The following is a 27,769-nucleotide window of genomic DNA, read 5'->3' as shown; positions in this document are numbered from 1 at the left end:
CTGCACGTTGCCAGCACAAAGCCCAACGTGGGGCTCGAACCCACGAACCGTGAGATCATGCCCTGAGCCAAAGTTGAATGCTCAACCAACCAAGTCACCCGGGTGCCCCAGCCCCTAGGCCATTTTTTAAATGACGGAGGAACGAGGGAAAACCAGGCAAATTGTCAGCCACTGCAGGTGTCACTGTGGTGGTGGTCAAGGGTACTAGTGAATTGACATCTTGCCGTGGACAGAGAAGAGTGTGGAGGCTGTCTGGGAACTTTGGTTACCCCCATCTTGTACAGTCGCCTGTTTTCTTGCTTTGTTGGAGTTCTTCTGTTGCTTCCTATTTTTCTTTCACTTGCTATAATGGCAAATTTAATTCTACTTTAAAGTGGAAGTGATGTACAAAGCAGTATTTTGATGTCATGTGCAGAGACAGTTCTCCCCGTCAGCTCTTTTTTGTTTCTGTGATTCTGTTTGTCTATGTATGTTTTCCATGACACGTTGGTGTCATCTATCTTCTCTACGTTGTTCAGGGATACTTGATTACACAGTGGACATAGGTGACCCGGATCTTACCCAGCCTATGCTTTCCGCAAATCCTGTGGCCCTTTCTGACCACATTCCCTGAAATGGACCTTTTCATTCACACCCCTGCTCTCTCTGTGCTTTCTTTGTTTTTTACTTTTACTTCGTAGCACTGGCCAACACCCACAATTACATGTGGGTCTGTTTACAATTTATTTTTAGCACATATAATGCATGTTCATTGTCTCTCCCCCACCAAGAATGTCAGCTCTGAGAATGGACTTGGTTTTTTTCATTATTGTAGTATTCCCAGAGCCTAGCACACACTTTGGGTCACAGCAAGTGCTCAGAAATACTTGTTAGAGCTTTCGTGTTTACTTTTTATACTAAAGAGATGCTCATATTTACACATTGTTAAGACAATGGTGAATGTTGATTCAGCATGCAGAATTTCGATTGAAAGGTAGATTTTCAGGAATAGAACTATTCCAAAGAAGATAGCTAATTTTTATTTCCTCTAGGGTCTGTGTTAAACACTGAGTGCCTGCATTTGCTGGATAGTTTATGTACACTGTTGCTAATCCTAATAACAAGAAAATATAAGTATAATCATTATTGAGATTATCACGTTAATCACTGTAAATTTTTTTAATTTAGAATTAAATCCATGTTTAGGATTTTGCCAATAAGCAAACTTTAGAAACTATAATGGATGTAAAAGAAAATATAAAAACATAAACTCAGTTTCTTGCTGAAAAAGTTTCCCATCCTTATGACATAATCCAGTTGTACTCACTGTCCTCAAAGGGACAGTGATAGAATTATCTTTTATTTTTTGAAAACAGAGCATTATCTTAATTATCAGAGCATTGTTTAGATCTGGTAATGATTTCTTTACTATTCTCTTGAACTTGGAAAACCAAATGAAGGAAGAGAGTCTGGGACTGAGTATTCCTTCTAGTTCTCTGTATCAGTGAACAGCATCCTGTATTGGAATATGCAGCACCAAAATCCCCTGTTGTGCTCCAAAGCATTTTTAAAATTTGAAAAATACTGGAGGGACATCACTGATTTCTATGCTATTTGCCAAATGTAGGCATCTCACTCTCTATACGATTCACTGTTACTAAGAAACTATAGTCTATGAACGACATTTGCCAATGATGATTCTTCTTTCAAAGAGCATTGGCCATATTTCAAAAACTACTTAAAGAAATAGCACAACCGTATTTTCCTGTCCACACTATTTGAGACCATTATGTGCCTCTGAAAACGGGTGCTCCGTGAATGCTCCAGGTCTCATTTATCTGGCTGAAGCTGCTTCCAATAAAGAACCCACCAAGTACAACTCATGGAGCATTCTCCCTCTTTCTTCCACAGTCTTTCCAATATCTGTAATAATACTTCTTTTCATCAAAATATGAATATGCATTTAAGTAGTTTTCTGGGGCAACAGATCACGGTTATTTAGGCATACCTCAATTTGTTACTTTCAAAATGCAGAAGATAGCTGAAAAATGTATTAGCCCATTGTATCCTGACGAACAGAAACGGCTTTTTAAGGACAATCTGAATACTAGTGCTCTCTAAAATGACCTTCTGTGATACAGTTCATTTCTTCTGTTTATCGGTTTCCCCATCTGTAAAAGAGTGTGGCAGTAGAAGACTTGAGGATTTCCGAAGTCTGTTGGAGCTGCAAAGCTCTGTGTCTCTTAGTTTTGCCGCGGTCTCTTCTAGAATGCGATTCTACAAAACTTCTGTGGTGTTGCTCAGAAGTACCAACAACCTCAAGGCTGATGGAGGCATGTGAGATCATCAGCACTGATACGCGAAAGAGTTGCCAAGTTCAAGGACATATTGACGCGGTGAACACTATGTACTTACACCAGTGCATTTATTTGGGGCCATTCTCCTGGTCTCCAGTGTTTCCAGTTCCTTTTAAAAACTCTTCAGGATCTCCGACCACTCGCATCCTTGCCCAATATACCTCCACCAGAGATGCCTCCATGGAAAGAATGGAAGGAGAGTTGGCATCCATTGATCTCCAGTAGGGAGAGAGCTGCTATCCTCAGGCGTGCTCTAACTGCCCCCGGTGGTTCCGATTCAACTGGTCAGAAATGTGGCCTGGGCATTAGGATTTCCTTTTAACTCTTTAATTGTGGTAAAATACCTATAGCGTATGGTTCACCGTCTTAACCATTTCTAATTGCGCAGTCCAGTGACGTTAAGCACATTCACGTCATCATTCACGCATCACCACCGTCCATCTCCAGAACTAGTCCGTCTTCCAAAACGAACAAGTAACTTCTCATCCCCCACTACCCCCATGTCCTGGAAACCACTTTCAGTGTTGTGAATTGGATCACTGTAGACGCCTCAATGTTAGGATTGTTATAAGTGCCCATGTGGTTTCATTGGGCTAACAAGGTCAACAACCACGGGACTGTCTGGTGCATGTGGGTGTAACCACTCAAAAGGACTTGTACTTTCACAAAGATTGTGTGAAAAAGTGGGAGGAAAACTCATTATTAGGAGGCTCTCCCAGTAGCTTTTCTTCAACAACATCTGTATGTCTGCAAAAGTCAGGTTGCCGACTTGATTCCCCACTGCAAAAATATCGCCCAGTCGTGGCCTCCATCGAATCATGTTCTGGGGAAACATAATAAAGAAGCAAGACCTGTGAGCAGGAATTCCAGTGCTAATGGAAACCAGGAACCAGGGGCAAATGCAAGTGTAGAAGTAAATATACAGGTACCACTGAACTTCCTGGAATTTCTAGGTGTTATCAAGCTTGTTACCCCAAGATCACAAGAGGAGGGTTAATGAAGGACGTTTGCTCGTGAGAGTGGAGAGGACCTCCCACTGCTGAGCAAACAGCTGGGTGGGTGGTGAAAAGGAGGATTTAATGTTTCTACTTTGTCAGGTGAGAAGTCCTCTTTGTTAGGCGAATGGCAGATCCCCACGAACTTACAACATACTCGGAAGATTTAGATTAAATTTCCTCATGGGAGAATTCACACGTGTTTCTAAATGCTGTGCCTCTGAAAGCTAGTCGCAGTGTGAAGACTGCTGGTCATTTGAAGCCTGTGTCACAGCATTATTATCGCTTACCCCCTCGAAGTGCCTTCTATGCCGATCGTTGTTAGGGGTCTTTGTTGCACTGCTGTTAACATACAGCCTCTAAAAATGATACGAAATATTAGTTTCTGTTCTTTCCTCAGGCTAGAGAGATCCATCTACTCTGTAATGCATTTTTAGTAGTGCTAAATTGCCTTAAGGTTTGAGAAGATGAGTCTAAAAACTGTCTCTATAAAAAGAAAAAAATGACCCAGAAATGACACATTATGTGTGAAAATCAAAAGGGTAATAAAAGGCATTCTGATATTCACAGCGTCTGTGCATTTGTCTCTCTGATGATGGCATTGTCTGGGTCACTGTGCAAACTGCACTTTGCTGGCTTCTTAGGCACAAGTGGCTGGCTTAGTTCGCATGGTTGCCCTGGTAGGCCCTCAGCGTCCTGTATGAGGGCCACATCTTTCAGTTGATGGGAGCATCCAGTTAGGTATGAAAGGACCTTTCTGACTGGAGGAAGGATTCATCTACTGGAGAATCCATGAGCTTATCTAAGACAACTTATTTTGAAATAGAGGCAAATGATCACGAAGATGTACCTGCAAGTTGGAAGCCGAGGGGGATTTCTTCCTTATGCTGCTGAGGAAAGCCTCAGCAGGACCCCCTACAGCCTTCAGATGCATTGGCTTGATGGACACCTGTGAGATGATCAGAACTCACATCTCTGTCTCCTGGTCTATCATTCCACAGCTATTTATTTCAGGGGTAATATAAGCTTCATATACCATGCTAGGGTCTGATTTCAGGGTTAGTGAAAACACTCCCCCGGGAAGTGCTGCTCTCGGTCCCTGCCTTCTCTGGGTGGCCCGATTGCCCAGCCTTACTTCTTCTGGGTTTGTGTGCTTTCGGCTAATGTTTCTCAAATGAAACATACAAGGGAGCAGTCAAAGAACTAAGTTCTTTATCAAAGAGAGAGAAAGTGGAAGGGGTGAAGGACATGAAACCAAACTCATGTGTCTATGGAGGAAATATTCGGGGCCAGGAGGGACTGTGACACCTTCCGTGGCCTTTGGGATGGCAATTGGAAAATACCACTGTGGTAATACCATTGTGGTACCTGTTTGCAATTCCCAGGACAGACCATCAACTTTAAAACCAGCAGGGCCTTCTATGAATGTATGGAGGGTTCAATTTAGGACACGTACACTCATTTGAAAATAAATAAAGTAATTAATTAATTCTGTAGATCTTTCTTTTTCTGGCAGTAACCTTTCCGCTAAAGGCAAAATGTGTTGTTTTCCCACAGTAGTGTAGATTTATTTAACTCATTTCTCAATAATTGTTTGATGAGGTATCTCTTGCCCACAATAGCACATCATTACATCCTTAACGTGCATGGCGCCCGGGGCACAAAAGGTTGACTCAGCAATTGTTGAACCAGTGTAGGCAAGGCATAATAAAGGCCGATCCAGAAGGGTGAAGACCAGATACATTTCTTTGCTGGAACTATTTCTCAGTCCTATTTTACTTATAAATTTACATATATAGCCTCAGGAAAATGACTTTTCTTGATTCAGTCGGTCAACATGTACTTGTCGAGTGCCTACGATGTGTCAGGCACTGTTTAAGGCACCGGGGAGATTTTCTGCATAGGGTTGGAACTTGAGTTTAAATATTCTCCAGATGTTGAAGGACATTAGAATTGCTCCTGACAATTTTCCTCTAATTTCTTTCCATGTATCAAGTATAATTTCTCATCTCTTTGTAAAGGTAGGAAAATACCTTCAAATTCATTTTAACATAAGTAAACTTTTTAGCATTTTCCTCCAGGAAGCACTGGAAGAACAAATTCTATTTTGGGAGGCAAACAGTTATTTTTAATGGTCAAAGAAAACAGTAAGGAGAAAGAGGAAGAGCGAGCAGAATGAAAGATGAGATGGGGGGAACCAGGAGAGACCTGCACGTGATAAGAATTATTGTGTTTTTTGCAAAGTTAACTAAAACGTGTTTATGAGGTTGAATTCCAAGCCCATGGTTTCAGATGCACAAGGTGTAATTTTATTTATACTGCAATTACTTCCCCGCCCCCGCCCCCCCCCCCCCCCCCAGATCCCTGTTGTGTGTGAGTCAGAAAATTTTATGCATTCACCCTTAAAGTTAAGATCAGTGCTATGTCAACCTGTTAGGTTCAAAGTCAGTTACTTCCTCCCTTCTACCCGTCTTTATGGTGTTAAATGCCGGGGCTTAAGGAAAGGCTGTCCAGGCGATGGTGGGGAAGGGACCTGACTTTCCCTCCTCATCTGTGCCACGCGGCGTCCCACCATGATCACCCCTCCGGCTCTCGCAGGGCGCACGTCCTCATCCTGGCTGAGAAATGACCTCCAGATCTGTGGCCTCCCCGACCGTCAGCCGCATCTGGCGTGTGAGGGTGTGAGCACTTGGGGGTGCCCCTGCTGCATCATCGCGGGAGCCCCGCCCTCCGTCCGAAGTTAGCCGTGCTGCCGTAGTTTTAATCGGAGGGGCTGTACCCTAAGACGGAATTCTTTATGGGATCACAGCTGGAAAACGAGAACAAGTCCCGTATCACCCTGGGATCTCCTCACGCAACCCGGGAAGAGTCCTGTCGCGTTCCACCTTCTCACCCCCCACTGGCCTCCTGGCCCAGGGCCTGGTGGGAGAGCAGGGCCCTCCACGTGCACAGCCGACACAGCTCGCCTCATCCTCCTTCACCGCCTCGCCTTGGGGCTCTGTTTTGCTTTGTTTTCATCGTTTACAGTTGGGTTTGAGGAGCAGGGAAAACGCACCATCACACCTCCTTTTAACGTATTTCGGGACTTTCGTCTGGACTGCACCTGTGATATGTTAATACCCAGGACTTTGGGGTGTAAGTAAGACGTGGGAGGAAACTCACAGGTGTGCATAGTCACGTACACATGTGCAAACACGCACACACCTCCTTTATCACTTTACGTATCGTCACGCCCCATGGTGCTGCTTCTTTGTAAGCAAAAAGTTCAGTGAAGCAAAATTTCCCAGTGTCACCCTGGTTCATTTTACGAGGACAAATATGTCAAATCCTAGCTTGAATTTAGTTCTAAAGAAATTTTTTTTTTTTGCTGTAACTTTTGTGTTTTCTGTTGCTTAAGAGTGAAAGCAGTATTATATAATTATCTTTTTTTTTTTCCCTAGAGATGCAAAATGTTTTAATGCCCACTTTTGGTGCCTAAAATATTTATGACTTTTTAAGTGTAATGCTTGAACTGCATGTATTTTTAAACAAAGAGGCCGATATCTGTCTGCCTACCTACCTATCTTTCTATTTCTATCCATTTTGATCTGTATATCGATTTAGAAAACTCTAAATGGAGAAGTTGATTTTTTTAGTATATTCAATAGATGTCCACGAGTATGTGTTGAGGAAAGATTGGAGATATTTCTATCTTGATGGTCCAGGCTGTTATATCTCTGGTAATTAATGGATAGTTAGACATCACAGCTAAATCAATTCATATCTTATTTTGGATTCTGGTTTAATATTTAAGTCACTTCAGGTGTTTTGTTTTTTTTCAGATTTTTTAAAAATCAGAAATACTTATGGCACCAATTTTAAGTAAATCTGTAAAGAGCCATTATTTAGGAAAACGAAATTTAACAATAGTTCATGTTAAAACTAAGCCATATTTTGGGGCACCTCGGTGGCTCAGTCGGTTAAATGTACAACTTCGGCTCAGGTCATGATCTCACGGTCCGTGAGTTCGAGCCCCGTGTCGGGCTCTGTGCGGACAGCTCACAGCCTGGGGCCTGCTTCAGATTCTGTCTCCTTCTCTCTCTGCCCACCCCCCTCACTGCCTGTGTTCTCTCTCTTTCAAAAATAAATAAACTTAAAATAAAACTAAGCCACATTTAGAAATAGCTCATTCACCTCAAAAGACTCTTCAAATTGTGGTAGGTAAAGTCAAGGAGATGGTGGTGGATGGAATGTCGTTTGAATTCAAAAAGTCAAGGGATGAGGTTTTCAGAAAAGCTAGTCGTCGAAGATGTGAAACATTTATTTTCCCCTGTTCTATTTAAAACACAAAATTAGGCCACTCGAACTGTCGCATAAAATTTAACTTAAACTTTACCAGTTAGGTATATATTATCTATATACAACATATCTTGATCTCACACAAAACCAGTTTTCTGTTATTTTTTACAGTTTCCAACTACTAGCAATTGCCAAAATTGTACAACATATTTAATCAAAATGTTTTAAATTTGCTTGTCAATGGGAAGGTATTAATAACTGTTATTTTCTAGAATTTTCTTCTCAAAGTCTTGTCCAGAAAAACAAACTGGTTTCCTAATGTTACATAGATAATTGCAGACTTAGTAATTGTGATCAAATCATAAATCATATGAAAACTTAGTGTATTATATATTAGCGGTTGAAAGTATGCACGGATTGTAAGTTGAACTGATTCATGTGCGAGATAAAAACAAAGGAAAAGGTTGAAATAGGCGGGAAATTGGGTCATCGTTGTTTGCTTTTATTTTTTTCAGTCTCAATCAGATCCATCATAGGCAGAGAGTTTACCTCGTTTCAGTTCTTGGGACTAAGTTCACCCAGCGGTGGCTCTGTTTTCCGGCTGGCAGTCAAACTAAGGTTTTTACTAACAGGATTTTAAAAGATTGTTTAGAGCTTACCTTATAGATTATTAAAACCAAAAGGATGCAATTATTGGAATATAGAAACACAAGTGTACTGATGATGATGTCACCACTCAAAAACTAGTTTTTGCCTATTTTTCCTGATAGATAGGTATTGATATACATATTATTATTACCTGGAGTCCATACGGTTTTGCGTCAAGCTTTTCTCTATATCGCAATGGGTTTATGCTCACCTTTATTGTGCGACATTGGAGTTTTTCATATACATCTGAAATAATTTAGTCAACCCTGGTTCTATTGTTGGACACTTTCACGGCTTCTAAAAACCAACTCTGCCCATATTTTGGATGATGAATATATGTTATAGTGCCAGATCACTGATATTACTGAGGTTCCTTTTTTAAAAAAATTTTTAACATTTATTCCTTTTTTGCTAGAGAGAGAGAGAGAGACAGAGTGTGAGTGGGGGAGGGGCAGAGAAAGAAGAAGACAGAATCAGAAGCAGGCTTCAGGCTTCCAACTGACAGCACGGAGCCCGACGCGGGGCTCGAACTCACGGACTGTGAGATCGTGACCTGAGCCAAAGTCGGACGCCCAGCCGACTGAGCGCCCCAGGTGCCCCAACTAAGGTTCTTGATGTCCAAACAAAACACAGACTCCTAAGATTACCTAGAGGAACAGTGATTGGAGGTCTGAGGAAGCATCTGTGAACAGTGCAGGTTTCGATGGAGCGGGATGCCGTCTGCCATAACTAATGACCGGTTGGCTGCTGTAGTTGAAATATAGTGGTGGCCAAAGGAAGCAGTAATGCCACTTTCCTTCCTTTATGCTTGACCACACCTGTGATAATGTAGAAGCCATTAGCTCTTTAGTTTAACAGGATTGGAAAAAAAAAAATGTTGATATACTCTCAAATCCCAACTCCCCCTAATGTGTTGTTAGTCATATCATAACATTTGACTGATTTTCTCCATAGCACTTATGATACTCTTTTATATTCTTCTGGGTTAATTTCTTATTTGTATTTTCTTCCCTTAACTAGACTGTTACTTCCATGAGACCGGGATCTTCTCAACTTTTAACTCTTAGTAATTTTTGCATCTTGATACCTAGAGTGGAGTGGCACATAGTAGATGTTCAATTAGTATGTATTGAAAGAAAATACACGAAAAATGAGATTTATGTAAACAGAAGGAACTGAAGATGGAACTGAACACAGACAAATAATAGTTGCTTACAGAACAAAATTTTTAGATTTATTTTGTTTGTTCAGTGTGGCTCCAGAGGTTTAAACAAAGACCAATGAGCAGAAATTATGGACGGATGGCTCCAAAATGTATAGCTGTTTTAAATAACATGTTTACATATACATGTTTTAAATGTATAGCTGTTATGACTGACCATGAAAATTAGAATTATGTGTATATTTTGGTTTTTACACTTTTTACTTTCAAAAGTAATACAAGTTATGTACCTATGATACAGTGTTTCTCAAAATTAATTCCAGGGAGTTTTAGTTGCCATGGATACTGGTGAAAAGGGGCTTCCTGGAAATATATAAATTTGAAGATCTTTATACTTTACATTCTCTTACATAAACAAAATACATTTTTTGCATATTAAATTGTAGCATACTGAGAATCCTCTTTAGAAAAGAAAGATGCTAAATTTTGCTAAATCCAGAATTTTTCAGTTGGTTTGACCCTGAGTTGATGATTTCTGCAGGTATCTGTGACCATCCCCAGAGTGTTTTACAGAAGTGTGGGAGGTGCTTGTGTGATGCCAGTTGAGTAATATGCACTCTGAGACTGTAGATGAGAGTTTTCAAAGAGCAGGAACAGAATGTGTGTTTATTTTCCTTCTCTGTCTCTCATCTGTTATTAACGGTGTCCGTGCACATGGGAGACTTTCATCTTTTTTCCCCAGGGACCCCCTTGCATTCCCATTTTTGTCAACATCAAGCTGAGAGTCTGTCAAGTGGAAAACATACGTAGACACCCCTCTTGAAGCAGGAGGCGTGTCAGATTCGAAAATAATACTATGCTCAGCTCCCTTCCAGACAGCAGGCTTAGAGGACAGAATCCATTGGTGTGTTCAGACTCAGCGTGTGCCTGGCACGTTTTGTTATGCACCTGTTGAATGGTTGTTGTGCAACATTTTGTTACGCTTAGGACCTTAGAACTTCCTTTCTCAGATGCAGCTCTGAAGCCCAAACAATTTGTTGTCCAACTTTAGGCTGGATGGATTGCTTTTTTCTAAAACAAGTGGTTTTCTTTTTCCTGTAAGGTGTATTTCCGAAATATCATATCACTGGCTTTATGAATATAATTAATGTTTGTGATAGTAACATAGATTCTTTACTGAGACATTTTTCTCCCCCTCCCTTTCATTGGGAGAATTTTCGTTTTATTTTGTTTTATTTTGTTTTGTCTTATTTTATTTTATTTTATTTTATTTTATTTTATTTTATTTTGTTTTGTTTTGTTTTATTTTTATTATTTTATTTTATTTTATTTTATTGTAATAAAAACACTCATCATGAGGTCTGTCCTCTTAGCCAGTTATAAGTACACATTACTGTCGACTATATGATCAATGTTGTATATTCATCTTAATTAAATAAACCTTGATGCCAGTTGATTAATAGCAGCCCATTCCTCTCACCCAAGCCCTTAGTAACATCATTCCTGTCCTTGAGTGTTTTTAGAACCTTGTAAGTGGCACCATGTAGCATTGGTCTTTCTGTACACTGAGACGTTTTCTTAACCTGGACTTTTCCAATCCTTGTTTCTTCAGGGTATTTATTCACCAAGAATGACTCCAACTTTGTTTTTGGAGTACACAATTCTTTCTTACACATTTTCTCACCTACACCACAGCATGCAGTCTGGTCGCCTTTGTTACTCTTGTTCATTTTAGAGATGAGAAATTAAGGTTTATATATTTATTTAGCTGTGAAGTTGGCAGAACAGAAATTTGACCCCAGGTCTTGTGCTGTGTGTCCTGTGCTAAATTACAGGGTTCTATCTAAGCATGATCTCTCAGGGATTGCTTGAAGTGTAATATTGTTTGGAGGGCATAATACGCTAACAACACTGTGCTGATATTTTTGTGAAGAAGACTTCCATGAATAATTTGGGTTGTTTTCTCTCTCTCTTTTTTTTAACTGCTTAGGGTTGGTGCAAATGTCCAGTTCTCCTGTGAGGATAATTATGTGCTCCAGGGATCCAAGAGTATAACCTGTCAGAGAGTCACGGAGACACTGGCTGCGTGGAGTGACCATCGGCCCATTTGCCGAGGTAAGGAGCACATGACGGGCATGTCTTCCCGCACGCTGGTGTGTTTCGTGAACACGAGTGAAGTCTCGAGCAGCGTTGTGTCCACTGAATACAGACAAAGCAGGACAAGGCAGACGATGATGCACGTTTTCCTAGTGCGTCATATTTATTTGGAATTTGCGAGGCGGCAAACATTTGCAAGATATTAGCAGTTTTTAAATTTCTGGAACAACGGAAACAAATCTGATCACTCACACAACGCGCACACACACACTTACTCAGTGTTACCTGATACTCTTCTCCCTCCCTCTCTCTCTGTCTCTCCCACCCCCTCCCCCCCTCTCTCTATATATGTAGATAGATAGGCATATAGATAGATACACACACACACACACACATACACACACACACACACACACACAGTTTGCATGTTACTTGGTGTTACCTGGTACTCATCTACATATATATATACACACAGTTTATATATTACTCCGTTTTACCCAGTACTTATCTATATATACACACACACTTTGCATATACTCAGTGTAACCAGGTACTCATCTATATATACACATAGTTTGCATATTACTCGGTGTTACCCAGTACTCATCTATCTATCTATCTATCTATCTATCTATCTATCTATCTACAGACACACACATACAGTTTGCATATTACTTGGTGTACCCAGTACTCATCTGTATATACACATGTTTTGTGTATTACTTGGTGTTACCCAGTACTCGTCTACATATATATACACACACTTTGCATATTACTTGGTGTTTCCTGGTACTCCTCTGTGTATACACACAGTTTACATATTACTTGGTGTTACCCAGTAGTCGTCTATATATATATATACACAGTTTGCATATTATTTGCTGTTACCCGGTACTCGTCTGCATATATATACACGCAGTTTGTGTATTACTCAGTGTTACCCAGTACTCATCTATATATACACACACACTTTGCATATTACTTGGTGTAACCAGGTACTCATCTATCTATACACACAGTTTGCATAGTACTCGGCGTTACCCGGTACTTCTCTCTCTATATATACACACAGTTTGCACATTATGAAAATAGGTTACATAACTAGATCCTTTTGCAAGTTTTATGTGCACCCCTGCAAATCTAAAAATATTCTCTGCTCAGTGGCAGTGAGGTTGAATCCTTGGGTTCTGGTATCAGTGGTAAAGGGACTTTAGTAGTGTGCTCCCAGGTTAATCTGTCACTGATGAACTATCTTAAGCTAATCTGTGCCATAGCAGAACATAATGCTGCACATCATCATTATCTTCTTCAAAGATGTCAAATAAGATTTTGTTGCTTCTAAGAAGTATGTGAACAGTCTTACCACAATTCTACAATCCATAGCGAAATCAGCAGAAAACTGCTCGGGTTTTTTTTAATATAGAAAATTAATAAACTCCAAAGAGAAACCAGGGTTTTGTTTTGGTTTTGATTTTTGCATTTTGGCCATAAACTAATGTATGCAAATTGCTACATTTAAAAGAAGGGGAAAAAAGCGCAGAGTTGACCAAGGAATAAAAAGGGAAGTTTTAGGGGCGCCTGGGTGGCTCAGTCAGTTAAGCATTTGACTTTGGCTCATGTCATGATCTCGCAGTTTGTCAGTTCAAGCCCCATGTCGGGCCCTGTGCTGACAGCTCAGAGCCTGGAGCCCGCTTCGGATTCTGTGCCCCCCCCCGCCCCTCCCCTGCTCACGCTCTGTCTCTCTCTATCTCTCACAACTAAATAAACATTAAAATAATTTTTAAAAAGGGAAGTTTTATACAAGAGAATATCTTATCCCTCCTTATAGCCTTTGTGAGGTGAAGAGACTCATCATTTCTTTTCTAAATTTAAGCAACACTAGTGACATCCTGTGACGTGAAGTGATTACCAAATACACTGCTAGCTTTATCTAAGAACACCAACCTTGCAAGATGGCCTGTACTGTACCCTTGCCTGCAGCCATTCGAGGTGCTTGAACCTGTGGACGGTAGAGTGCTGGGGCATCGAGCTGCACCCTGGGAGAGAGAGCCTGTGTGCACTGGCTGCCAGCGCTTTCAGGGGGTTCTTTCCTCTGAGTCTGGCACGCTTCTTGGAGAAGCCCCAGTCTCTGGTCAAGGAAACGCGAACGCTCTGCCCTCCTGCTCTTTGTCACAGACTACTTCGTACATCTAATACCTGACAGACAGCAGCAGGCTTTCCGAGGAATTAGAGCAAAAGCCTGCCCCTAGCAAGTGATGGTGATGTCTGATACTCCCGGTAATAAATGAGGACTAATTCACAGGTATTATTTTAGCTTCCCTTAGGAGGAAAAATGCATTTATTCTTTCATGTTTTTCTTGTTCTTTTGTACCAGAAATATATGTCATTATTTTAAACCCCAAACTAGGCAAAACTAGGAAAGATGCATCCATTTTAAATTGATATTTTAGAGTAAATTAAGGAAATATGTGTGTAGGACATTACTTGACTCATTAAATCCATAACTTTTTTTTTTTTTTGGGCCTGAATCTCATCTTAAGCTCAAAACGCTCTCTCAGGCTCCCGACACCCACTTGTAACCTGACTTGTATCACAGCCTCTGAGGTGCTCGTCTGTCATCCAGGCTGCGGGTCGGGTACCTTCTCCATCTTCCACCTCCGAACGCTCACACTTTGAGGTCATTGGCCGGGGAGCCTTCCAGCTCCCTGTTCCCACAGATTCCCGTGCCTCACCGAACGCTGTTTTACCAGGGAAGGGCTCTGGCACGGGACCTCTGTTTGGCACATAGTTCCCCTGACTTGTTCTTTGCGAGAGACCCCTCCCCCTCTGATGCCCGCCTCTCTCATACCCAGAAGCAAAGGTGATCAGCTCTCTTGCTCTTCCCTCCCAGTTGGTGATTCCGACAGTTGGCTTAAACCAGACAGCCCTTCGTTTTCAGGGAGTGATTCTGTAGTTCTTGTCCAATTACGTTTAGCTTTCTGAAGTAATGAGCTATCGTCACTGGGAGTAATTCTTTTTTATTTTATATTATGTATTCTTAAGCATTTCTTAATGTTTATCTATTTATGTTGAGAAAGAGCAAGAGAGTGCCAGCAGGGAAGGGACAGATGGAGAGAGAGGATTTCAAGCAGGCTCCATGCTGGCCGGGCTCGATACCACAAATCTTGAGATCATGACCCGAGCTGAATTATAAGAGTCTGATGTTTAACTGAGCCACACAGGTGCCTCCACTGGAAATAATTCTTAGGAAGACACTTCCGTGAAGGATGTATAGATCAAGTCTGTAGACCTTAACTAGGACACATTGTGTCCGGGGAACAATAACAAATAATATATTTTTAAAGCTTAACGTTTAAAATTTTTTTTAATGTTTATTTATTTTTGAGACAGAGAGAGACTGAGCCTGAACGGGGGAGGGGCAGGGAGAGAGGGAGACACAGAATCTGAAACGGGCTCCAGGCTCCGAGCTGTCAGCACAGAGCCCGACGCGGGGCTCGAGTTCACGGAGCGCGAGATCATGACCTGAGTGGACGTCGGACGCTTAACCGACTGAGCTACCCGGGCATCCCAAAAAGCTTACGTTTTAAAGAAAACTATATTTTAGTATATTTTGGAGTAGCAAACCATGAAACAATTTAAATAGAAAGGCCTGAAATCTTGTAAAGAGGAGAATCTGAGATCTGCTATTTAGAATTAGGGGATAAAGAACAGGTGACAAACATCCAGACCCCAGGGGAGCTTCACCCAGACGGAAATGGGTTTCTGTCTCACGAAGACATCAGGAGTCGGGCAGTGTGGGACCGGTATGGCAGCTCTGTTTTGGGGATGAAAATGTCCTCAAGACTCACCCTGTGAGCTCTGTGGTCGGGCCCTCCCCCCAGGCGCTATCCAGATCCCAGGTAGCCAGATCCAGGGGTTAGAGGAAGCAGTGGAGGCAAAGCAGCTGTAACCTGAGGAAGGTTCCCCAGGAAGCATCACCTGCCTTTCTTCCTGCTCTGTCCCATTGGCCAAATCCCAGCCAAGTGTTCTCACCTGGCTGTGAGACTTCGAAACGTAGTTTTGAGTTCAGGCAGCTAAATATGTAGCAAAAATTTATATTTCCATGGAAGAAAGGGGAAATAGTCATTCAGGGAAATTGCGTTCTCTGCCAAGGGGGGTGTTCTTCCTTAAGAGGGAGAGTTAGAATGAGTCACCGAATAGATATGTGTCATAAGTTCATGGTTTTTACGTGTTTGTTTGCTTGTTTTGTTTTGTTTCGTTTCGTTTCATTTTGATGTTGCTTTTCTGTGTCACCTGCAGCTTTCTGTGAGTGAGAGGGCAAATGAGGAGGCAATCATTCAGCCTTCTCTCACACCCTCTGGCATTTCCATGCGGTGCCGAGTTGTAGCTGTAAGCAGTAAGGATGCAAACAGGTGGGACTGTGTGTAGAGGAACGTCCCAGTTTCTGGACTGGAAACGGCTTATCTGTGAGCATCATGGTGAAGTAAGGAACCTGTGCATTCCTTCTTGACCCTGTACTCCCCTCCTAGCCACATAACCCTCTAACAAGAGGAAAGCCTCTTTGCTCAAAGCCAGCAGGCACATCCATTCTTCTAGTCTGGAAAAAAACAGTCTTGCACAACATCAAGCGGTCCCCAGGTAGCATGACCTGGTCAGTGGCTCACACAGCTGTGGGCCAAACACATTAGTGCATCTGTAGGTTGGTCCTATAGAATGTTGTTTGGAGGAATTCTCCATCCGTGCTCTCTACTAGAAATATGTGCCATGTATGTACTTCAAGATATCTGGTAGCCAGATTGAAAGCCAGTAAAAAAGCAGCCGAGAAACAGGTGGAAGGAAATTTAATAACATTTTATTTAATACAACTGCCCCGAATATTATCATCTTAACATACAGTCAATATAAAGATTATGAGAAGATTATTTACCTTCTCTCTCTCTCTCTCTCTCTCTCTCTCTCTCTCTCTCTCTCTCTCTCTCTTTGTACCATGACTTGGAAATTCAGGTGTATTTTATACTTCTAGCACATCTCAGCTCAGACTAGCCGTGTCTCACCTGCTCGGTAGTCATGTGTGGCCAGTGCCCACTGTGGACATCTCAAGTCTAGATACTTCACTCGGCCATGGGCCTAGCTTTTCTCCCAACTGTGGGATGCAGTCAACACCCTCATAGATGTGAAGGGAAGAAATGAGTTCACAGAGTCATACACTGTCCCAGGTGGCATCCCTTGCTGTAGAATATACTTTCTTCCATTAATTGGTAAGTTTTGGGGTGCCTGGTGGCTCAGTCAGTTAAGCATCTGACTTTTGATCTCGGCTCAGGTCACATCATGGTTCATGAGAGTCAGGCTTTGCACTGACAGAGCAGAGCCTGCTTGAGATTCTCTCTCCCTTGCTGTCTGCCTGTCCCCGATTCATGCTCTCTCTCACATGCATGCACTCTCTCTCTCTCAAAATAAACATTTAAAAAGTGTTGTAAGTTTCTCAGGTTGGAAGTATTTAGGAACCCTGAGTCTTTTAGTCTATTAGCATTCCTTCCTTTAAATAGTGTCTCTACCTGCTTCTCCTGACAGGTTCATCAATTGCAGAAGAGCTGAAAAAAAAAATGAAGTGGAGATTTAAAAAAATAATAAAGTTGAGATTTTATGACAATTTCTGTAAAAAGATAGCTTGAGATATCTAAAATGTAGGGGGAATGGTTACCATGAAACTTAATGGTATTTCAAATGCTACCCAAAACGGACTGTTGGTACTTAGCTGTTGATGGGTCCCAAACGCCTAGAGCAGTTTTCTGAATTCATTTTCCCATCTGCACGATCACCATAATAAATAATATGTAAGAAGAGAACATCATGGTTTGGGTTTTCCTGACTTATTCTGAGGCTTTAAAGGAGCTCTTATATGGATCATCTCGGCCAGGATATTCTAAGTTCAACCATCTATCAAACACAGTAAACCGCCCCTGGTCTGAGCTTTGCACGCATTATGAGATTTCAGATCGGTGAATTAAGGACTGGTTCTCAAGGTTCTCATCTTCATGAAGGGTCTCTAACTCTTAAGTAATTATCGTGCCTTCTCTACAGAAGGAATATCTGATAGAAGTGTTTGATAAATTGCAGTGAGTCAGAAACGATCTTTCACATCTGGACACTGGTATCGTTAGCCAGTGCTTACATTAGCTAATTAGCTTTGAGGATGGGGGGAACATTACCTTTTCCTCCTATTACCGAGTAGACAAATGGTCGTCACAGCTTGGTGATTATGCAAGTGATTTTGTTTGAAATGATGCTTACTTCATTCACTTCATGCTTACTTCATATGAAAACAACTATTACGATTTTTCAGAGGGTAAAATCTTACCAACTATTGAAAACTATGTAAAGTATCTCTGGCAGTAGATTTTTAAAGTAAGCAAACAAACAAACTAAGGAAGAAGACATAATTTTAGTTTTTAAGTAAAACGTTTCAGCTGGCATTTCATTCTGTCAACATTTACTGGGGCTTAGTAGAGAGAACTTCCTTTAATGTTAATGCACTCTGATCTGTGGAATTAATATTTTTAGTTGCTCACTGAGTTGAAAGAGCACAAAAGGAAAGTGAAGTATTATTTGCATTTGTAACTGTGGTTACATGGAACCATTTAGAGCCACCAGGGGTCATTGAATAAAGCTTTTACCTTGGGACTCTAGATTAGGTTAGCTGAGAATTACCTTCAACTTATTAAGTTGTCATTTACCAAGAACTTTTTATAGCTTATTCTTTATTACCCATATTTTCTGTCCATGCAGAAATGACCTTGTAAATAGTAGTCAAAAGGCCACTTACCTGACCGAGGACTCTTTATTCTACCGGATTAAATTTTAAGTCAATTTTAAGATTATATTTTGTATACTGATTATTATACCAGGTAGCTGTGATCTCTAGACTTAAAGAGACATAACAGACTTCTGACTTTTAATTTAATTCCAGTGAATTAGGAAAAATTTATCCTGTTGCTTCTAGAATTCCAAAGTTGTAAACTTTCTAGCTGAAGACCACTTGGGTGAAAAATACATTTTTCTCTCTTTTTAATTAGGTTATTGGAAATAGTAAAACTGTATTTTTATATTACTCTCAAATTCTGTTGACATAAAATGACTTGAATGCTAATGTTAATTTGGTGCTAATCATGTTCCTAGAACATGATACGGACGTTTCTGACGTAGCTTCCTCTCATGTATTGTCCTTCTGCCTGGGACACTTTCCCCCAGGTGTCCACGTGGCTGTCCAACCTTCACCTTTGTTCAACTGTCATCTCTTCCAAAATCCTTCCATGACCACCGTCTTCCCGAGGAAGTCCTTTCCTGATACACCTCGAACCCTTACTCAGACCTTTCTAGAAAGCTTCTGTGTCCTCCACACATTAGATTAGGTGGCCTGTGTTTATGTGTTAATTTCCCGTGGAAGCCAAGGATCTTGGTGTTGTTCTGTCTCTGCAGAAGCATCCGTGCCTAACACCTTGCCCAGCTCACGATAAGCATGCTTCGTGTATTTCTGTTAGACATAGTCTGTGACGTGCTAAGTGCCTTCCTTGCTCTCCTCCTTCAATCCTTACAGCAATCACAGATGAAGTTATGATTAGTATACTCATTGAACAAACGGAGGGTGTGAAACGAGTTAAATCAAGATTCGATGTCCAGTCACTGCATTAACTAGTCTTGGAACTCAGCTGCGATTAAGAAAAGTGACTCTTAACCTCTACAACACACTTTTTTCCACTTTGGTTGACAATCTGGATGAAACATGAAAGCTTTGATGGATCAGAATGCTTTCTCCTAAAGACATACAAGAAACAGACTATCAAATATGTTATTAAATTGTTTGAAACATTCTTCAGATGTGAGTCCAGGTAGCCTCTTAATTTAAATGTAGTCAACTAGAATATTCCTCTCCAGTTAATGTGATTAATTCAATAGTTACTATAGAACAATACAGATTCCTGGAATTGAATTTACACAGACAGACACATGATCACTTCATATTACATAAGACAGATTATGTGAAATGAATATGTTTTGTACTTAATATTCATTGATTAAATAGATAAATGGCATATATTTGCTTTCAAAATCAGTTTTTTTCTCCCTATCTGCTTTCCCTTTTGATACATTTTCAACTACCATTTTGTGAATTCTTATTTAATTTTAAAAACGTAAAACATGTAAGTAAAATTTGAGCTCACGAGTTTAGAATACTGCCACAGGTAATACTAGCTGTACGTTAGGTCACGGTTATTACCAAAGACCACTTATTAAGCATTATTGATCATTTAAGTGTGTATTACTTTATATTGGATGTTGTATTTCCAGGAAGATCTTGACAAGGGAGAGCACTTAGCAGGAGTAGGAAGGGGTATTCAACTCTGATTTATAGAAACACGCACGTATACATTTCCGTTATGGGAATATATTTAAATGTTGCTATAAAACCTGCTTGACATGACTGTAGTGTCATTACTTAATTACGTTGGCCAATTAAATACTTTGTTGACTAATTGAATGCCTGTTCGGTACAGAAGCAGCTGTTGGAGGAAGACCTCCCGCCCCCCCCCCCAAGGACACTGTGCAATTGCTTACTCATAATTAGATCAGGTTTGCTAAGCTAGCAGGTTTGTGCTTGTCCGAGAAGGTCCGCGGCCCATGCGTGGGGTGCAGTGAGGAACCAGCAAAGAGTCCGGGGTGGAAAGAGACAGGCAAGGCGACAGACCTTCAGGGCTCCAGCCTTCCGTGTCAGATAATAGCATGGCTTTATGAATCTCCACAGCAGTGGTTGAGTTCCTATTCAGTCATAGCACAGAAGCCGCCGGAAAAGCAGCACAGGTGCACTTCGTGACACAGTGCCGCCAACGCGTTCCTCTGGAAGGCTCTGCGTGCACTGCCAGCTCCCTAGGCTCCCGTTCTCCCTTCCTGCCCCACAGGCCGGCCCCTCCCGCGTGCTCTTGCCGAACCTGACCTCGGGTGGGTGGCCAGGGCCAGACACGCACTGACTGACTGTCCTCGTGGCTCTGTGCCGAATGATGCTCAACCGTCAGACGCATGTCAGTGGAGCTCTTAGTCCTGGTCCCTCTCTCGTCCCTCGGGCTGCCCTGTGTTCCTTAGCTCTTCTCCTTCTTCCCCAAGATTAGGTTTCTAACAGAAATTAGAGATGCGGCAGATATGAAGGAAAGTCACGTTCAGATGCTTGAGGCTGACGAGGAGGAAGACGCGGAATGTGACACGGCTGGCGGGGAGGCTTTGCTCTAAAATTCAGGGTTTTAGGTGCTCCTGGGGCGCTCTGACTCTCGGTTTCGGCTCGGGTCATGATCTCACAGTTTGTGAGTTCAGGCCCTGCGTCGGGCTCTGTGCTGACAGCTCAGAGCCTGTTTGGGATTCTCTCTCTCTGTCTGCCCCTCCCCTGCTCGCTTGCTCTCTCTCTCTCAAAATAAGTAAACGAACAAACAAACAAACTTAAAATCTAGGGATCTGGCCGTTTCCTATAAGCCTGCCCCAGAACCACAGAACGGAAAGAATGCCCCAGGTGACGGACTCTGCCTGCGGGAGATTCAGAAGATCACATCCAGACCGCACGGCAAACACCACAAGCACCTGGATAATAAGACCCAGAAATCATGGCAGCCCAGAACACATTAGTATTATTCTGTGAAGATTCCGCACGTAAACGGTTGAACTTCGAGTGGTCGCCAGTAGAAAGTCTGGGATTATCTGGGATTCGTAGAAGAACGTTGGTACAGAAAGCGGCACCCAGTGACTCCTCATTGGTGTGAAGATGGTGGTACCATCGCTTGGTGAAGAAGCTGATGATAAGGATGCGGAAGAGTTGGAAGAGCAAAGACTGAGGTCCTGACTGAAGTTTTTCACAGTTTCCAAAGGAGAGGATTGTAATTAAATAATTATAACTAGATCATATTATTTAAGGTCATTACCCTTGTTTAAAAACTACAACAAGTATTCGGGGGGGGGGGCGGAAATTATCAAATGCTAGGAATTGTTCTAATTATTAAAGTAATATAGTGGTTAAAACAGAGAAAAATCCCCGTCCCGAATCGTCCACATATTTCTTTTCTGCTGATTATGTTAATGGATTGATTGAAAGAATGGGTAAAAAAAATAGTTAAAAGTAATGGATTAGAAAAATGTATTGCAAAAATAGAGATATATTTCTACGACAAAAAGAAAAAAAAATTATTTTGTGAATTAATTTGACAATTTCTGATGAAAAAAGATCTCCGAAGAGACTGGATTCATAGCTCACTCTATGTGAAACACAGTCCTAAATAGGCATGAAAATGTGAGAAATGTAGTGCTTTCCTATAAATATTTTGCCAATAGTTACCTCACTAAAACATAATCACTAAAAGTCCTATTTCCCCCAGCAACGGGTAAGATGAATTGCACGGAGAGCTGCTAGGCAATTTGAATAAGTCAAGTTAAGGGTCAAGCTTCAAAGCAGACACGTGGGACGTAAGGCCGTTGATGGAATGTCAGATTTGGTGAACTTTCCAGCAGAGTGACAGCTGGGGCTAATGACTGGATGGGCACAAATTGTCGGTGGGAATGTAGCAATTAGTCCCCGACTGCACTCCTTCACTCTTCTGATGGTTTTTGGAAGTTTGATATACTTAGAATGGCACTTTGGCAATATTAATTCAAAAGTAAGTCAGAAAATATTTATCGTGCAATGTGACGTTACGCTCATAGCAGCTTTTCAGTGTGAAATTTAACAAAGAACGAGCCTGTAACCCAAAGGCATTGTAAATCGAAATGTATTGATGACAACTTTTCTTCTAAGATTTTCTCATGAATACTGCTAACAGGGCGCTTTAGGAAACTGGCATCTGAAGCTCACGGTCCTTTCTGAGAACATGTTCCTAAAAATAGATTCTGTTGTGTATAGAGGTGGGTGTGTTTGTGTGCAGTTAGCTCTCCATCGGAGGACCTACTAGATTTTGAAAACCAGATCATCTTTTATGGATCTTTTTTTAAGAAATCTTGTCCATTTTCAGAGTTAATGCCAATATTTTAAACATTGATTTCCCTGTGTTTTTGTTAATCACCGTATAGTAGATTAATTCTTAGCTAATTATTTTCATAGTAAGTGTTGAACGACTGAAGAGTTGTCTACTCTCACCACATTTTTATATGTCAGCAACTATAGACACTGGCTGTGGTGCTGATGATAAGGGAAGGATGCCCTCCCAAGGTCAAGAAATTCACGGCCTTGTAGGACAGATAGATCTGTAAACGAATCATTACAATAAAGAACTATTATTGGGAGTAGGTATGAATTTTGTTATTGTTACGTCCATATAAATGGACAAGGAGTGTATATTCCTGGGGGCAGTTAGGAACAGCTCAGTTGCATGGTTTCCCCTGACTTGTCACTGTAAGATGGCCCTTGGAAGTCAGAGTCCTGCCCAGTTAATTCTGTGACTGTGTCTCCCAGAATAATGCCGGATCTGGAGCGGGTGCTCAGCCAAGAAAAAGAACAGAGGCAAGACGGGTCATGATTAGGATTAATCTTTTATTGGGTGACAGTTTAATTGGTTTGTGTGATATGAAACCTTAGGAAAATGAACTCACGCTTCTCTTACAGTATTTCTTGTGAAATTAGTTTCTCTGCTCTTTTTTGCAAACCCAGTTTCAATTACTTTTTTAATGTTTACTTTTTTTTAAGAGATGATGGGGGTAGAGGCAAAGAGAGAGAGGAACAGAGGATCTGAAGTGGGCTCAGAGCTGGTACCAGTGAGCCTGATGTGGGACTCAGACTCATGTGAGATCATGACCTGAGCCGAATTTGGACGCTCAACCGACTGAGCCACTCAGGCGACGCCCGCCCCCCCCCCCCAGTTTTTATTATTATGTTAAGACTGGATTGCATTTCAAGCCCACATTTGATTTCTAAAAATTATGTGCCAATTTTTTTTTAAAAAAACTCCTTTCTTAAAATGGAAGTCAGTTGAAATAGATATATTTTTAAAATTTTTAATGTTTATTTATTTTGAGAGAGAGAGAGAGAGAGAGAGAGAATGAACATGAGTAGGACTGGGGTAGAGACGGAGGAGAACACGGAAGAGGGGGAGAGAGAGAATCCCAAGCAGGCTCCACGCCGTCAGCCCAATGCAGGGCTCAAACTCACAAAATTGTGAGATCATGACCTGAGCCAAAATCAGGAGTCAGACGCTTCGCTAACTGAGTCCATCCAGGCAACCCCTGAAATAGTTTTTTATATTAAAACCTCAGTAATCTCTGTTAGGTTATGTCATTTCTGTAGTTTGCTGGGTGGGTCTTTCAACGTAAGGTCGTTTCTTTCCCCTTCTAGAGCCACCATTTCTATTTTCTTTCTTTAAATTGTCAACTACATTTTAATCTCCTGCTTGCCCTGTGCTGTAAGGAAATTTGTATAGTTGATTGTAGAGTAGAGTCTAAAGCTTGGGAGAGACTTTGGAGATGACCTGTGGTACCATTCGCATTTAGAGTGGAAAGGACGAAGTTGTCATACTGCGTGGGGTGTGGTGGGGGCGGCAGGGAGGGTCTCTGGAGCTCCCCTGCACCGCACTTTCCCCTCTATCTTACTGCGTCCGTGTGCAGCCAGAGGTATGTACAGACTGTCTCTGAGTCAGACTGGGATTTGGGGTGGGCTGATTTGATCTGATTTGGCATCATCCGTGGCGATATCAGCGACAAGGTCACTCTTGTAACTCGTGAATGGTAACGCCTTGGAAAATTTAATAAAGAGCTCAGGCTGGACGTTGCCGAAGTCAGACAAGGAACCCCATGGCTGAGCACACTGCACTTGCCCACTTGAGTTCTTGAACCGCTTTTTATCATAATCAGTGAATAACTAATCTGATGTTTCATGTGCCTAGTTTGTCTTCACCACACACATAAAATGCTGAAGAAAGTAACACCATGTCTGTGTATTTCTAGCTAGAACATGTGGATCAAATCTGCGTGGACCCAGCGGCATCATCACCTCCCCTAATTACCCGGTTCAGTATGAAGACAACGCTCACTGTGTGTGGGTCATTACCACAACTGACCCGGACAAGGTAAGGCCTCCCCCGTCCCCTCGGCGTCGCCGATGCTGTCAGTGCTCTGACTCGGACAGTGTTCAAGATCCACAGCCCTGTGAATGTGGGGCGCCCTTGCACTTTGCTGTTTGAATAGAAAGGCTCACGTCGCCTCCTGAGTACATATATCCACAGTTAGTGGGAAAAAGTCTAGGACTCAAACAGAAGGGGAGTTTTCCTCATTTGGTTGCCTCCTCCTGGTTCTGAAGGTTGGTCTATGTTCTCCACCCCCTGCCCCAGTTTTGTTGAGGTATAATTGACATATAACATTAGGGTGTATAATACAATCATTTGATATATGTATATTTGGCAAAGCAGTTAACATTCATCATCTCACATAGTTACCAATTTATTTTCTAGTGGTAAGAACTTTTAAGACCTATTCTCTTAGCAACTCTCAAGGATACAGTACAGTCCCTCTGAATGTAATGGAATATGCTGGAATCAAGAATGGCTTTAGGGGGGCATGGTGAAGCCCTTACCAGAATGAGGGTGTGGTCCAGCCCCCCTCTCGGCACCCCCCGCCCCACCAGGGGCACCTACCCTACGTCTGCGGTTCCTGCACCATTGTTAATAACGACCTTCTTTTATTCTCCAGATCGGTTCAGTTTGGAATAATATAAATATATAAATTCTCCCCACCTTGAATCAGGGAAAGGGCCTCAGGAACCAGTTTTTTTTTTGTTTTTTTTTGTTTTTTCTTATGGGAAGAGATAATGAGTTTGGTTTGGGGCATAATGAGAGCGAGGTGCCTGCTGTATTTCATTCAAGCGGATATGACTGATAGCAGCAAATGTGGAACTCACAAGTGCGTTTTCTGCTGCCGAGATCTGGGATATGCATGATGTCATGTGGAGAAGCCAATAGAGATAGAGTCATGCTGATGGCGTATTTTTCTCTGGTGTCAGTGGGAGGGGGACTGGGCCTCCGCTGTAAGGAGTGAGAGGAGTTTTGCAGTTCTGAGTGTCAGGCGAAGAGCTGTAAAGTGTGGAAGTCCTTTGTATGGAAGGAGCAGGAGAGCCCTGCTGTGGTGACAGGTCAGGCAGTGGCTGCAAGGCGAATCTTCAGTAAATCTGAGTAACGCCCGTACGGTATTCCAAAATTCATTTAGTTCCAGATTGCATATAAATAATCATGAATATTTTTTATACTCCAGGTGCACCTATATATCTGAGTTTCTTTCTTTCCCTCACATACTAGAGTAACTGAAATCTCTATCTAGAAGGAAGCTTAGACTTCCTATTGTCTGTACCCTTCACCCCACAGACAAGAAACCGCGACCCGGGGTATGTAAACTACTTGTTAAAGGTTTCCCGGCTATTTTGCTCCTACGGAAGGAGGAGAACACGTGTCTTACTGCACTGTGAAGGCACTTCATTAGCTCTCTTTGTTGGAAGACTCATTTATTTCTGCAGCTCCATGTTCCATTATCACTGTGAGGGGTGCCACGAGGAAACGAAATAATAGGTTGTTCAGTGTGTCAATAGGATGTTTGGGGCTGTAGGTATGAGAAAAAGTGTTTAAGAAACATTATTTCACCTAACAAAAGGCGAGGGCCAGTGAGAGTCCAGATTTAATTCAGGAGCTCAGGAACATCGTTGAGGGTTTATGTGTCTCCCCTCTTTTCTGCTCCACCATCCAGGGCAGTAATGATGCCTACCCCGCCTCAGGTCACAAGTTGGCTGTGGCGTAATCATGTTCGCTGAAGAAATGAGCCGTGTCTTTCTAAAACGTGGAAGGGATTTTCTAGAATGTCCCTAGTGGATTTCCCTTCAGGTTCACCTGAGTCGAATGCCCATCTTCCAGCTCCTAGGGAGCCTGAGGAAAGAACCATCTGGAAGGCAGAAGGCAGGGCTGAGGATTATGGGAAACCAGTTTTGTCTACCACATGTACACGAGCAAAGTGTTGAAGAAAGAGATTTGGGTTCTCATCAGGTTCCTGTTTTGTTTCTGGCACTTCAGATCCCATTATCTTCCTGTTTTGCCAGACTCCAGCAGGCTCGCGTTTGATGAAATGCGTGAGGTGTGTTCTTTGAGGATGTTTCAACATGGCCAAACTGCAAAATGATAAATGAAATAACGGACATATGCCATTTGGATTTACATAGTCCTCTCATTTTAGGGGTTTTGCTTTCCCAACTCATCTTTATGTGCATTCACATAGATTTTTCTAATGATCTTGTATAAATTTGGTTGACTGTAAACACTCAACAGTTAAATTACATTTCAGGAATCTTGTGTTATATCGCTTCAGTAAATTCTTTGCCTTTCTTCGTTTATTTTGGTGAAGTGTTCACAGAAGAAACAGGACATTCCAGGTTGATGCACTCGTGCACACCAATACTCTTGCTAGAGCACCACTTAGACACCTGAAGGCATCTCAATTAAGCAGAATTACCATCCAAATTAAGAAGCAGTCATTGCCATTAAGTATAATTAGGCTTAATTTGATTCCTTGGGAGACATTCCAAATAAGGGGGTTTCCCGATTAAGCACATGGTGACGAAGGTATATTACATATTGAGCATAAGAGAGGAGAATGGTTATATAAAGATTCCCAGACAGACTCTTGCTAGAAGCATTAGAGAGAGTCCTAGATAAGAAGTGTTGGTGTACTCAATCTGTACATTTGACGTGACTTGCAAACCTTTGAGAAATAAGGTGGAATAGGAAACAAAAATCAGTTTCTAATGTCACTTAGAGATTAGTTGATAAACTCCTCTTTTGTTGAAACATTAATCTCCTCTTAATGATTTAGTCTTTCCTGGTCTTATATTTGCTCTCACTGTTATATAACCAAGTGACATGTGTCAATTTATGTGAGGCATTAACATAAAATTGCTTATACAAGATAATTATCATAGGAAGCTCAGTGGCTAGTAGCAATGAATATTATAATTCGTCATATTGTGTAATATCATCTTAAAAAGAATACGAGAAACATATTTATAAGTACACACACACACACACACACACACACACACACACACACACATATGGACACCTGAGTGACTCAGTCCATTCAGCATCCAACTTTAGGTCATGATCTCATGGTTCGTGAGTTCAAGCCCCATGTCGGGCTTTGCTCTGATGGTGTGGAACCTGCCTGGGATTCTCTCTCTCTCTCTCCCCCTCTCTCTCTACCCT

The 27,769-nt window shown here is 41.7% G+C and overlaps 1 protein-coding gene across 3 annotated transcripts in view; it reads left to right on the top strand.

The window, feature by feature from the left end:
• Positions 1–27,769, top strand: part of CSMD1 (CUB and Sushi multiple domains 1) — a 2,016,427-nt gene that overhangs the window by 1,436,259 nt on the left and 552,399 nt on the right. For all 3 annotated transcript variants that reach the window (XM_045056760.1, XM_045056761.1, XM_045056762.1), the window contains 2 exons: positions 11,410–11,534; positions 24,480–24,601. In XM_045056760.1, coding sequence (XP_044912695.1) covers positions 11,410–11,534; positions 24,480–24,601 — 247 coding nt within the window. The remainder of the gene's footprint in view (positions 1–11,409; positions 11,535–24,479; positions 24,602–27,769) is intronic.

Source organism: Felis catus, chromosome B1 (genome assembly GCF_018350175.1).
Source record: "Felis catus isolate Fca126 chromosome B1, F.catus_Fca126_mat1.0, whole genome shotgun sequence".
Classification (NCBI taxonomy): domain Eukaryota; kingdom Metazoa; phylum Chordata; class Mammalia; order Carnivora; family Felidae; genus Felis; species Felis catus.
Note: the sequence above shows the minus strand (reverse complement) of the source record. Positions and strands in the feature narration are given on the sequence as shown.